Source organism: Giraffa tippelskirchi, chromosome 11 (assembly GCF_054371585.1).
Source record: "Giraffa tippelskirchi isolate mGirTip1 chromosome 11, T2T-mGirTip1v1.2.pri, whole genome shotgun sequence".
Classification (NCBI taxonomy): Eukaryota; Metazoa; Chordata; class Mammalia; order Artiodactyla; family Giraffidae; genus Giraffa; species Giraffa tippelskirchi.
In genome coordinates this window covers 137,415,397-137,429,241 of record NC_137285.1, presented here as the reverse complement: position 1 = coordinate 137,429,241, position 13,845 = coordinate 137,415,397, and the positions used below count along the sequence as shown (strand labels likewise).

The following is a 13,845-nucleotide window of genomic DNA, read 5'->3' as shown; positions in this document are numbered from 1 at the left end:
CTATAAGCAATCTCATGAATGGACGCTATTACCCTGCTTTACAGCTCAGACATGTCAGGTATCTGGGCTCAAAGGAACACAGGTAGAAGGCCAAGCTGGGGTTCCAGAACCCATGCTCTTGCCGATATAATCCAGCAAGATCAAGTACACAGTTATATATTCTTTTATTTTCTTTTTTGCAATCACTAAGACACTGGCTTTTCAGTCTAGATTTGAGCTATCACTTGAGAAAGATGGAAAGAGGACTTAGAAACTATCACCTCCACCCACCGTAACCGGAAGGGCATTACTCTCTGAACCGTCACCTGCAAAATACAGCCACCTCCTGACGCCGTGTCTGTCCACACCCCCGGAATCAGGAAGCCCGAGCCCTGGCCAAGCGCTACCCCCAGGCTAGATGGACACAGGTCACCCAACACCACCGGGAGGCTGTTTGAGGAACTTTGCACCTGCAGGAAAGGCGGGCACTGGCAGAGGGGAGTCTGCACGGTGGCTGCTGTTTAATGACCTAGATAACAGAGCTGACTGGGCACTGTCTCTGCCCAGCTGAGGCAGGGAAACTGGGTCAGCCAAGATTAGACACTGAGAGATGCATCTGGCAATACGTTGCCAGATCCACTGAACAGATCTTGAAAGTTTCACTTAGCGATGTCTATCTATTAGTTTAATGGAGAACAAAAGCAGTGGCTGGGAGAGAGAACAGAATGAAGCTATGACTTTAGCTGGCAGGACCAAAGATGTGCCGACTTTAAAAGGTCAGAGTGAAATACACCAGGGAAAATCCAAATCCATAACGCCCTCTACTCTCCTTTGTAATTAGCCAAGCGCTAATTACACTCTGTTGGAATCACTCGTTCATTTCTCTGTCTCCTCCACTAGAACGGGAATAAGGGCACCAGCCCTATCTTCCTGCTCGCCTATTTCTAGTGCTTAGCATGGTGCCAGACACATTGGTAATTCACTGTTTGGAAATCTTTGATTGAATGAATGGCAAGTATTGAGTGTATAGGTTTTTGTAAATGCCAGGGCTGGTGAGTGGAAGGAGGTTACCTTTTAACCCAAATATGGGACAGGACAGGGCAGGCAGGACTTAATAGTCAGCTCCAACATTTTCCTTTGCTCTTAGATAAGAAAACCACACCATGGCAACCCGTCTGGGGAGAGTCTGTTTCCTTCTTCTGTATCTTCATCCTCTTCCGAATTCCCCTTCTATGTGAATTTTATTTTAGTCCCTTACACTCACCATCCTCCCTCCATGCCACAGGGCTTTTGCACACGCTAGTTCCTTTGTCGAGACTATTCTCTGCCTTCTCTTTTTGCCTAACCTACATCTGTTTATCTTCATAGTTTCAACTCCAGCATCACTTCCACAGGAAAGTCTCCCCCATTGGTCAACCCCCCTGTTATGGACTGTATTCTTAGTACTTGTCTCGGTTACAGTTTTCTATTTGGTGGCGATTTGATTAATACGTGTCTCCACTATCAGGTTGTGAGCACCTTCAGGATCTGTAACCCTATGAAGTTTTGCTCACCACTGTGTTCTCTGCACCTAGCAAAGTACCTTGTATAATAGATAATCAATAAATGTCTGAAGGAATCAATCAGTCACCATCCTCTTTTCAAAGGCAGGTTTGCTAGTTCACTGCAGAGAGGAGTCAGGAAACCAAGAGGACAGTCTGAAACATTAGGTCATGCTGGTGCCTAAAACCAATGTGAACCCCAACACTTAGAGAAGAGGCTGTGCCAGCTCCTGATGGCCCCTACCCTGAGCCTTCCATCACAGAGACAAGCAGAGGCTCTGCCGACTAGAAGGATGGGACAGAAAAGCCTGCTCCCCAGTGCTGCTCCTACTTTCTCCCCTTCACCTCCAAGATGGAATACTCCCGGGCACATGAAGTCATCATTCAACCTGGCAACAGGAAGGTGCCTCTCCTGGGAACCTGGGTCTAATTGTCGGCTGCAAACTTCAGAGAGGAATGGAGGTTTTGGAAAGTGTTCAGAGACGAACATCAGAGAGACAAGCTGAACAGAGTAGCCTGGGGAGGAAAGAGTTAATGGGAGGAGGTGACTCCACTTCCAAGAACAGCCCCCAAGTCAAGGGCTTAGTCCCCTACAAAGATGAAAGGGATCTGGATGGAAGCTTCTAGATGATTATCTTATTAAAAACTGTCCTCTAATTGCCACAGAGGTTTAGATCACCAGAGGTATACAGAATAAGTCTGAGAAATTCTTTAAAGCCAAGATCACTATAGCTCTAGAAAAGATTACTCAAACTAACAAGGCATATTCTGCCTACAAAAGAGAACCACAGAGCTAGGGGCTGCCTCTGTCTCTTCTGCAGCCATCAGTCGGGATGGACGGGTACAAGCCAGGTTAATAAAGTACAGGTTATTCAATGATGGATTCCAAACTTGATTTTGTAGCAAAACACTTTCATCCAAATAAAATCTTTCTTGGAGTTATAACATACAAAATTAACACATAGAGATGTTCTGGTTGAAGATGTAAGAGCATCTTCACTGTGCAGAAAGGACCCTGCCATTTAACCCCTAGGACAAGAAGGGACCCAACAAGAACATCCCGGCCCACTGCCCTCCAGTCGCGCTGTGGACCAGAAACACAGAAACTTGGATGCTCTTGTTTCTCCTGTCAAGCTCTGTGCCTGAGTTTTCACTCTGAATGTAGCTATGTTGAGTGTCACCTGGGAGAGAGACTGTCAACTTTCCCTTTTAAGGGCCCTTGAATCTCGGGTTTTGCTCAGGATCTTGTTCATAACTCTGGCTATTCACATTTCCAGGAGCATGAAATAACTCTCCAAATGACTTACAAACAACGTGGTCGAAGACCTGGAAGCCACCCACCTTTCACACCTGGGTACTAGCCTCACTCCGAAAAAGCAAAAAGGCCATGAAGCTCTCAACGTAATTGCATTTGAGGGAAACAAGGCTGCAGGTTCAGTCAACTCTTGAGTAGACAGAGGTTAATTTTGAACCTCTGGTTTTTCAAAGTTTTGGTGAGCACTCACTGTGTGCCAGGCCCTGGGACTTTCCAGGGTCAATTTCTCATTTTTCTTCCTACTTTGTCTTTCTAGGAGACACGACACTGGACACAAGTGTCTTTCCCAGAGAAGGGGAAGAGAAAAAGGGATGGTCTACTGCCTAATACGTGTGAATCTAGAAGTAAACTTGACCAACAGATTGAGGTCTCTAGGCTGGAGTCGGAAAAAAAGAAGGAACCAGTGTGCATACCAGTGTCCCTACTATGTGCCAGGGACAGCGCTATGCTGGTTCTACTCCTTACATCCCCTACAATGCCTAGCTCCATTTTATTATTTAAAAAATTATTTGAAAAACCAAGACTCAAAGAGTTGAGAAACTCGCCAAAAGTCACCCAAGAAGTAGGTGGCAAGCTACAATCAGGATCCACGTTGATGGGAGCTGACAGTAACCATCAGTGGAGCTGCTGCTGCTGCTAAGTCGCTTCAGTCGTGTCTGACTCTGTGCAACCCCATAGACGGCAGCCCACCAGGCTCCCCCATCCCTGGGATTCTCCAGGCAAGAATGCTGGAGTGGGTTGCCATTCCCTTCTTCAATGCATAAAAGTGAAAAGTGAAAGTGAAGCCGTTCAGTCGTGTCCAACTCTTAGTGACCCCATGGACTGCAGCCCACCAGGCTCCTCCGTCCATGGGATTCTCCAGGCAAGAGTACTGGAGTGGGGTGCCATTGCCTTCTCCGAACCATTAGTGGAGACATGGGGTCTATTGGCCAACTCTTGCCTTCATCCCAGCTCCCAGCTCCATTCAATGCCTTTCTATCAGTTAGACTCTAGAATCTTTTAAGGCTGGGAAAATTTTCTTTTGCTTATTAAATCTTACCCCACTGACTGGGTGTCTGCTTAGTCTCCCTCAAATGAGTGGACCACCTGACAGATACGACCTCAAGAAACAGTGAAAGTCTGCTCAGTCGTGTCTGACTCTTTGTGACCCCATGGACTATAGCCTGCCAGGCTCCTCCGTCCATGGAATTCTCCAGGCCAGAATACTGGAGTGGGTAGCTGTGCCCTTCTCCAGGTCATCTTCCCGACCCAGGGATCAAACCCAGATCTCCCACATTGCAGGCAGATTCTTTACCATCTGAGCCACCAGGGAAGCCCTGAAAAACAGCACAAAGGTCAATAGGAAATAGCCTGGATCAGACCAGAGGGAACAGGATCTACAGTATAATGTATTCCTTCAAAGGAGAGCCCTGGCATGCATCTTGTGAAAACCTGCCCTTAACGGGGTCTCCAAGAGGCCACCCTAATTCCCCCTCATTTCTCAAACAGTCTGACTTGCACCGCCAGGAGTGGCTGACTCAAACCGAAACGCTGCTGCCTAGCTGGAGAAGAGGCGGCTGGGGTGACTCACACGCTTGGAGCCTGCCTCTCTTGGACAGACTCATTTCAGCTGTCCAAGCATCAAAGGCTGAGTCAGAGTTCCCGCCAGATGGGGGCTGCCTTGTACTTGCCTTCACACAGCTTGATCTTCTCCTCCACGAACAGCAGTCCTTTCGCTAGAAGCTGGTTCTGCCGAAAGAGAACAGAGGACACAAGACTTCATTGCGTGACTAACCCTTGTCCACTCCAGGCGGGTGAAGGCATGGAGTTCTAGGCACTTGGACACTGTCATGCCTCCAGGCTAAAGAAGCCTTGGGTCCTCTAGGAAGGCTGAGGCTTCAGGAGGAGTCAGCGAGACAGTCCGTCACAAAGGAAGGAGACAAAAGCCAAACCCAACCGGCATTCCCATCCTTCCAACCGGGGAAGACGTGACCACAAGCTTGGCTGGACTGTCTGGAAGGACTAGGGTGGACACCCAATGTCCTTTGAGCCCTTCATATAAACTCAGAAAGTGGAGCATGGAGGCAATGGGAAATTATGCAGAAATGATAGACTTTTATAAAATTGATGGTTTCTCAAGCTAGCATGAAAGACACTGCCTGCAAAATTTTAAGCAGCAGTGAGTATGTGTCCCTCAGTGAGTGTGTGCATGAGAAAGTTGTGGGGAGACAGAGTAAGATGAAGTCCCTTTGCAATTGCAACTAACAACTATTGGGTGTTTTGCAGATATCACAGGATATTTATCCTTCGTCTCCTCTAATTCTGACCCTCCCAATAATCTGATCGAGTTGGTGCTATTACCCCTTGACTTTACTGATGGTCAGGGTAGACCTGCCCACAGGAGACAGACTCAGTCTTCCTGGCTCCACCAGCCATGTTCTTTCTACTCTGCCTTGCTGCCTTCCAGCAGGTCTTCCCATCCAGATCCCCTTCTTCCCTCAAAAGGCTACAGCTGGCCCCACAAAACACAGGCAGCTTTTCCAAAGGTCGCAGAATCTTAAGAGATACCTCACCACTTACCTCACATCTTTAGATGATCAAAGGCCTATGCTTATGGCGTGGGGGATCCACAGTGGTATATATCCTATCAAAAACCCATGCATTTTAGTGTTCTCCTTTAGAAAACCTAAAACCCTGTTACCATGATGGCCAAAGCATACATGGCAGAGAGGAAAGATCAGACAGGTGTTCAAGTCCAGCTCAGCCACTTTCTAGCTGTGTGATTTTGGGCTTCCTTTCCTGAGTCCTGAGCCCCTCATCTGTAAAACAGCATCACGCCAGCAATATCATAAAGTTCTTATAATAATCATTATAAATACACACACAGGGACTTCCCTGGTGACCCAGTGGTTAAGACTCCGAGCTGCCAATCCAGGGGGTGTGGGTTTGATCCCTGGTTGGGGAACTAAGATTCCACATGATGTAGGGCACAGCCAAAAGATTAAATACACACACACACACACACACACACACACACATACACACACACACACACATATACTCACACGCACACACACACACAGAGTAATCAGTGGTAATGGGCAGTGATGACAATAGTTGCTCTCTTAGCCCAACTATCTTCACAAAAGGACAGGCAGGTAAAGAGATTCAATAATGAATGGACCTACATCAAACATATTAAAGTAGTTTATCAAAGGCACTATCACATTCTTGTGACTAATACACATATATGGAATTTTATAGACCCAATTAAAATTTCCAAGCTATAGCCCAATTTGAAAAGTAATTAGCCATCATTTAGTTTCAAGATGGAACCCCAACAGTGACGTCCTATAGGAGTCCACCAACTCTGTTAAAGGAAAAAAGATCAATTCCTTTCCTAGGAATCATGGAACAGACAAGCAATGAAGGTGAAACTCTGTTCTCTACCTTCCACCAAGCACACGAATCCCAGAAGCAAGGAAAACAGCACCAAACTGAGATGATCAAAATCAGGAATTTGTGCCACCTTAGCTGGGCAGGAATGGATGGCACAGGTGTTTCCAGATGTAAGCAACCCCCACCAAATGGCTCTGAGCAAAAATCCCAATTCAGGCCTAAAGTCTCTGCCCTGGCCCCTTTCATTGGCCCAGAGGATGGTCTTAGGATGTCCCCCAGTGCTCTGTGCAAGGAGTCCTGATGCCTTGCTCTCCATCACTACCTCCATTGCCAACACGGATACCACAGCCTTCTTCCAAAATAGCCAGAAATCCTCCTTAATTTCAAGTTTCTGAGATTTACCTCCAACTATATGAGAGACTCCTTCCTGTGATGCAGGTTTCATAATTATGTTCCTGCATTGTAATTATTTACATTTTAAAGGTGGGGTGTCCAAGGCACCAAGAGAAATAAAAGCCTAGTCGAGGTTATATCATGAGTCAATATTAGTCAATATATCCCATGTGTCAGGATTTTAGGTTCTTAGGGGTGAGGGCCATGTAATTTAGGTTACCTGGCTTGGAGAACAATGCTTAAAACATGGTAGAAGCTAATAAATATTCACCGAGTACATATTGCCTGTTTGGATGTTACAGACCATTTTTGCTTTTAAGAAATCAAGGTAAGAGATGGAATGTTTTTAAGAAGAGAGAAAGTGATGCAAGTCCCTAAAATTCTAATACACAATAGGCTGTGTGCTCAGTCATGTCCTCCTCATTGCAACTCCATGGACCGTGGCCCACCCGGCTTCTCTGTCCATAGAGTTTTCCAAGCATAAATATTGGAATGAGTTGCCATTTCCTACTCCAGGGAGTCCTCCTAACCCAGGGATTGAACCCAAGTCTCCTGGGTCTCCTGTATTGGCAGGTGGATTCTTTACCACTGAGCCATCTGAGAAGCTAAAATTCTAATACCCTTAGGCATTTGTACATTTTGCTCTTATTTTATATATGGCATTTTCTTCATAGGATGAAAACTACTTTGCATCTTACCAGACAAGCTAAAAAATGGCTTCTCTCTCCTTCCTGCTCTTTTCCAGGCCCTCCCCCTATAAGGAGACATTTGGGGGAAATTTTGTTCAAACTAAGGAAGTTATTTGTGTATTATGGAAGAAATGGAAAAGGAAACATTCTTTTTAAATTTCTCATGATACACAGCATAGAAATTCTGTAGCTTAGACCAAAATAAGAGTAACAAAAACCTGAGGTGAAAGGGGCCTTCAGAATCCTCTAGTCCTTCTCACCTCTCCCCAGCCCTGTGGTCCAAATCAAATGGTCACACATAGTTTCAATAATTTTTTAGGTTGGACCCATTTTCCAGGAAGCTAAAGCACCTTTCAAAAACATCTTAAAGAAAGGTTTTTTTCCTCCTAGGCTTTGTAGATTTTGCTCTTATTTACAGTTGAATGAATTGCAGCTAGAAGTACAATCTCCATCTTCTATTTGGCACATGCTAAGTGAATTCAGATCTTTTGGGCTAGCCTGGCCCTCAGCCCCACCTCTCTGGAGAGTCGCCCGGCACCTACTCAGTGGCACTCTGCCCCTCTTGCATACTCAAACCCTTTGAACCTAGCCTGCATCTCTGGCTGTGCTGATTGGCCGGGTGCCCACCCTCCGCCCCACCTGAGTCTCAAACTGACCCAATCACTTGCTCTTCTTGGAACTGTAATCACCCAGGCCCCCTTCAATCCAAAGGGCCCTGTAATCCTAAAGTCCCAGTGCTTTGAAAGGGCTTGTGCTCTGAAGTTGCCTTCCTCACTTCATAATATTTTTATTTTTGAATCTGTGTTTTTTTAAAAGAGAAGGCTGATGGGGCAATGGAGCTCACCCCAGGGGCTTGACTTCAGCTCACTTGTGGTCTTGTCTCCTACAGCCACCCCAGGAGGGGTGTTTAGGTCCCTGCTCCCCGCCCCCTGCTGTTCCTTGCCCTGCCAATCTCCCCTGCCCTGCCCTCCCACTGCTGTCATCCTACTCCTAAGGTGATGACAGGGTTGCGTCAGTGGGGGCCCAGGCCCTGGTGCCTTACAGCATCTTGCAGAAAACAAGGCATCAGACCTCCCTGACCTGGGCTGGCAGAGCTCTGGCTTGAGTGCTGGTGATTCAGTGGGGGCCTCTTGACCACCCCTGATCTATGTACTGAGACCGTGAAGGTTATAACTCTTGGGGGTCCCCTGTCCATGGTGGGTTGCAGCTACAGGTCCATGGGAAGAGAAGTGCCTTCCATGCCCTGGTGGCAACCATGTTTGCATTCTGCACCTGCTAATGATGAAGCCCACCCTACCCTGTCTGCTGATCACTTCACCTAAGGACATGCCAACTGGACATTTGTGCAGCTTAAAATGGCTGAGACCTAAAGAAAAAGGAAGAGAAAAGCAGCCTGGATTCAGAGAGCTATCTTGTCTTTCTAAGGGTCTGTTCCCCCTAACCTCACCTGCCAGTATTCCCAGCCCCAGATAAACGCCTGACTCTAGAAGGTGTTGAGAAAATGTCTGTATGGGAACAGAGCTGGAGGAGATCCCGACTTTCCTCTTGTCCCACTCCCTGTGCAATGGCACCAACCCCATCACCTACCAACCCAGAGGCTTTGAGCCAAAAAAACAGTTATATTCAGTAGCAGCCACCTAGGAAACGGGCCAGTTGTTACTTAATGCAGCCCCCATAAATGAACTTGGACAGGGAATACATAGCCCTCTAACAAAGTGGCAGAGGATCCAGAAGAAAAAACAAACAGCTGACCTGTGTTTATGAAGATGTTGAAAATGGGCTGCCAGCGGAAGAACAAGGTTCCAAGGAAAAAATGCAAAACAAACAAACCAAAAAAAACCACCAGAAAACCCAAGGTTGTCTGTGGAAAAGTATCTGAAACTGTGCAGTCTTCAGTGGATTGAAAAGATTGAGCTCATCCTGGGTAATCCTGGAGGGTGGGCAGGAGCAGGTGGGAAGGACAGAGGAGAGGGTGGGCCTGTGACAGCTGCAGGGCTTGTCAGCATCAACCACGTGCATCTCCCATCAAGCAGGGCTGCTCCCTGACCTGGCCAGAAGGCCTCAGGAAAATGAAGAACCAATAAGAGAGGAGTTGGGGTGAATGATGCTACTCCCACACAAGGTAGGAGCTCTGTCAACGCTTAAGGCTGGTAACCATCCATTGCTTCTAGTGCTTTAGCAGTCATGATGACAGTAAGAATAGAAAAGATGACAGTAGGGATAACATTGGCTTTTACTCTTTGTCAGGCACTGTACTGTACCCTTAGAATGCATGATCTCACTTTACTGTTGCCACAAACTGATGCCCTTTATACAGAAGAAGAAACTGAGGTTCAGAGAAGTGAAAGTGAAAGTCGCTCAGTCGTGTCTGACTCTTTGAAACCCCATGGACTGTACAGTCTGTGAAACTCTCCAGACCAGAATACTGGAGTGGGTAGCCTTTCCGTTCTCCAGGGGATCTTCCCAACCCAGGGATCGAACCCAGGTCTCCCACATTGCAGGTGGATTCTTTACCAGCTGAGCACAAGAGAAACCCAAGAATACTGGAGTGAGTAGCCTATCCCTTCTCCAGCAGATCTTCCTGGCCTTGGAATCGAATCGCAGTCTCCTGCATTGCAGGCGGATTCTCTACCAACTGACCTATCAGAGAAGCCGTGAGGTTCAGAGAAGCAACTAGGAAATGTGAGACCAGAACTTGCATCCAGGTTGGTTGGAATCCAAAACCCAAATCTTTTCCCTGGCATATGACTCTGTTTTACTTCAGCAATGATGATTAAAAAAAAAAAATACTAAGGTGAACAGCTATCATTCCTTGATGGCTCACTTTGTATTATACAAAGCACTTGATATATGTCATCTCCTCTAGTAACTGGCAACAACCTTCAGAAGTAGGTACTGTGACTACGGCTAGATTATCACCAAGAAAACTGAGTTTCAGAGAGGTTAAGTAACATGGCTACAATCAATAGCCAGAAAGTGTTCTAGCAAGGAACACTTTCCAACTCTGTGAGACCCCATGGACTGTAGCCAGGTTCCTCTGTCCATGGGATTCTCCAAGCAAGAGTACCAGAGTGGGTTGCCATGCCCTCCTCCAGGGGGTCTTCCCAACCACATTCTATATCCAGCAAGGCACACACTTGGCTCCCAGTTGGATTCTATTCCCAGATAAGACATTCTTTCCTACCCCAGAAGGATTTAGCAGTATGTCACTCTGCCTACCAAGAACTTGTATTAACCAACAATTCTAGTCTAGGCATTTGTTTCCAGGGACAGCAATGTCTACAGAGGTTGTTGTCATTGGCATCAAGCCAATGATGGGTTCATGGGCCACCTCCATTTTTTTCCCCTTTTGTGACTTTGAAAGTACAGCCATCATCTCTAAGGATGTCTACATTTCCTGTGAACCTGGATGTCTTCCTAGATAAGCAATAAAAAGTCTTATAAACAAAACTCACCCCCAGGCCCAGATAGTTCTTAATAAACCAATATGTAGGGGTGATGAGACCAGAGAGAAAGCCCCAGATGGGAGACTGAAGACAATTTAAAACTTGGTACAAATGCTAATTCTTCATTTAGCATCATTTTGCTGGTAAAATTCACTGAAAGGGTGAATTGGGGCTTTTTTCAAGTTATTTTATGAGGAAGCAGGAAAACAGTCCCATGTCTGTTTTGCTAGATACTGAAAATATAAAATTTAAAAGCATTGAAATTTCTCTCCTCTGGGGTTTTTCAGGGGATGTCTTCAGGGCATTTTTAACACTTAAAGTATATAATCCAAAAGACTTTTTCCCGTGGCCAGATGGCCTGGGTTTGATCTATGCTCTACCTTTTACTGGGCTTCCCAGGTGGTGCTAGTGGTAGAGAACCAGCCTGCCAGTGCAAGAGACATAATAGACACGGGGTATGATCCCTGGGTCGGGAAGATCCCCTGGAGGAGGGCATAGCAAACCACTCCAGTAGTCTTGCCTTGAAAATTCCATGGACAGAGAAGCCTGGCGGGCTACAGTCCACAGGGTCACGAAAAGTCGGACACGACTGCAGTGACTTAGCATGCACGCTGTCTTTTACAAGCTGTATGATAGTGGATAACCTCTCTTTCCCCAGGTTCAGCTGCAATACGTGCTAAACAATAACAATGAAAATTTTCTCATCAGCTGTCAGGAGGACTACATGACTTAGTGCAGGAATGGTTCTCAGATCAGTTCTCAAGACTTGAGCACACACGAGAATCACCAAGGACTTGCTAAAACACAGACTCGTGGGCCGCAACCCCACACTTTCTGATTCAGTTCATCTGAGGAGGGCCCTGAGGATTTGTTTATCTGACACTTTCTCAGGTGATGCTGAAAAAGCAGGTCTGAGGACCACACTTTGAGAACCAACAGCTTAGAACAATGCCTGACACATAAATGTTGGAAAATATTAGCTTTTGTTACTATGATGGTTATTTTTGTTTTCCTTTAGTTGTAGAACAGCCTCCGAGAAAGGCCCCCTGCTGCTTTCCAAGTCTAACAAATACTCCTCAGCCCTCCCACCTCTGCCTTTACTTCTCAGGCCACTGAAGTGCTGGATGTTTTCATGTGTCCAGCATCTACGTCTGACTTCCATCCCTCCCCACATTGGTTCCCTAAACCCATCTCCTGCCATTCCCAGCCTAGTCACCCAATTTCATCCATAATGGGTTTCCAAAAACACGTACGCACGTGGAACAAGACACTGACGTGTTATAAGGGGGAGCTCTGTTCCCATAGAGCATTAGATGATAAAATCCCTAATTACACCTCAGTTTTGGAGCTCATCTTTGGGTGATATATTTGCAGCATTTGGTATGTACATGTTCCTTCTTTAACAGTTGAACGTGTAATAACCTTGTCCGACGAGGCTAAAGAGTTGCCGTTTCAGCATGTCCATAGATTTCCATCTTTCTCTCACTTATATTAAGATTTATGGTTATCCATTTCAAGACTCATTTTTCCATTTATCTTCATAAAATTGGAGGGAAGTCCAATAAAAATATTCAAATAATTGCATAAAATTCAAGTAATTGCCAAGGAGATTAAGCACAGCAAAGTGGCTGGAAGGTAACTGCTGGCTGGTGGGCAACCCCACAGAAGGCAGCCTGAAAGAGCCAGGGGTCCTCCTGGAAGCCCCCAGACTATGCCAACTTTTTCTCTCCCTTCTCAGCAGCCAAGGGAAGCGTTAGGCCACCCCAGTGTTCATAGACTCTGTACGTAAGTAAGGCCTCTCTTCCAAGAGCTGGCCAAATTCAAAATGCAACCTCTAATGACCTTCTCACCTAAAGACATCATCTTCTCCCCATCTCTCCCATCTTCTTACTGGAGTTCAGCTCCTCTTGTTCAAAGCCCCTCTGTATACTGGCTCCAATTTCACCTTCAAAGCAGTATATGGGAACTGTCTTCATTACCTGCGTACTTGCATGCTAAGTTGCTTCAGTCATGTCTGATTTTTCGTGACCCTGTGGACTGTAGCCCACCAGGCTCCTCTGTCCATGGATTCTCCAGGCAAAAATATTGGAGTGGGTAGTCATTTCTTCCTCCAGGGGGTCTTCCCAACCCAGGGATCGAACCCGAGTCTCTTACGTCTCCTGCAATGGCAGGCTAGTTCTTTACCACTAGCGCCACCTGAGAAGCCCTCCTAATTTATCTTTTTTCCCATTTCAGGAATCACGCTAGCCTTCCCAAGTGGATTAAAGAAGAGTTTAAGCTTTTGTACCCTACTCCATTTGGGTTTGGAAATTGCAAAAATTATCTCCCCCACCTTTTATTGTTTCTCCACCCTATTTTTCTGGATTCTTACAAGCCCTATCTTTGTACCTAAACAGTGTATTTATTCTGGGCCTGTTTTTAAGCCTTTACCTTCCACTCAGGGCTTCAGTTAACACAATGTTCTGTATTACCTGTATGGATATATCTACAGCCCTGCACTTCAATTTCATACTCCATGGTGACCAGGACACTTCTATGGGTCTCTCCTTCAGCTTCCTGCCACTTGCCACATGCCCTTGATGAATCCTCTCTGATAATGGTGAGTTAATGGGAAACTGGCCTCCTGGGACTCACAGATATGAGCAGAAGATGGAAACATTCATATCACACACTAGGCCATCTGCGACCTATTGACAAGTGTGGTTGCCAAATTTCCCCTTCTGCTAGGTCGTATCTTGTTCAAGGGCTTCCCAGGTGGTTCAGTGGAAAAGAATCTGCCTGCCAATGCAGAAGATGCAAGAGACGTGGGTTCAGTCCCTGGGTTGGGAAGATCCCCTGGAGAAGGGAATGGCAACCCACTGCATTATTCTTGCTGGGAAAAATCCCATGGACAGAGGAGCCTGGTGGGCTACAATCCATAGAGTCACAAAAGAGTCGGACCCGACTGAGTGACTAAACAACAACAAAAAATCTTGTTGAAAGATATTGATTACACACTGAGTTTCTGTATCAAGCAAAACTCTGGTTCCACCAAAAATAATTTATCTTTCTGGGCTTGAGGAAAAGCTTCCAACAGACACAACACAGCCAGCAGATGCAGAAAC

The 13,845-nt window shown here is 46.2% G+C and overlaps 1 protein-coding gene across 10 annotated transcripts in view; it reads right to left on the bottom strand.

Annotated features, from left to right (window-relative positions):
- PRR5L (proline rich 5 like) overlaps positions 1–13,845 on the bottom strand; it is a 76,884-nt gene that overhangs the window by 18,713 nt on the left and 44,326 nt on the right. For all 10 annotated transcript variants that reach the window (XM_081544681.1, XM_081544675.1, XM_081544678.1 and 7 more), the window contains one exon: positions 4,506–4,563. In XM_081544681.1, the coding sequence (XP_081400807.1) occupies positions 4,506–4,563 (58 nt within the window). The remainder of the gene's footprint in view (positions 1–4,505; positions 4,564–13,845) is intronic.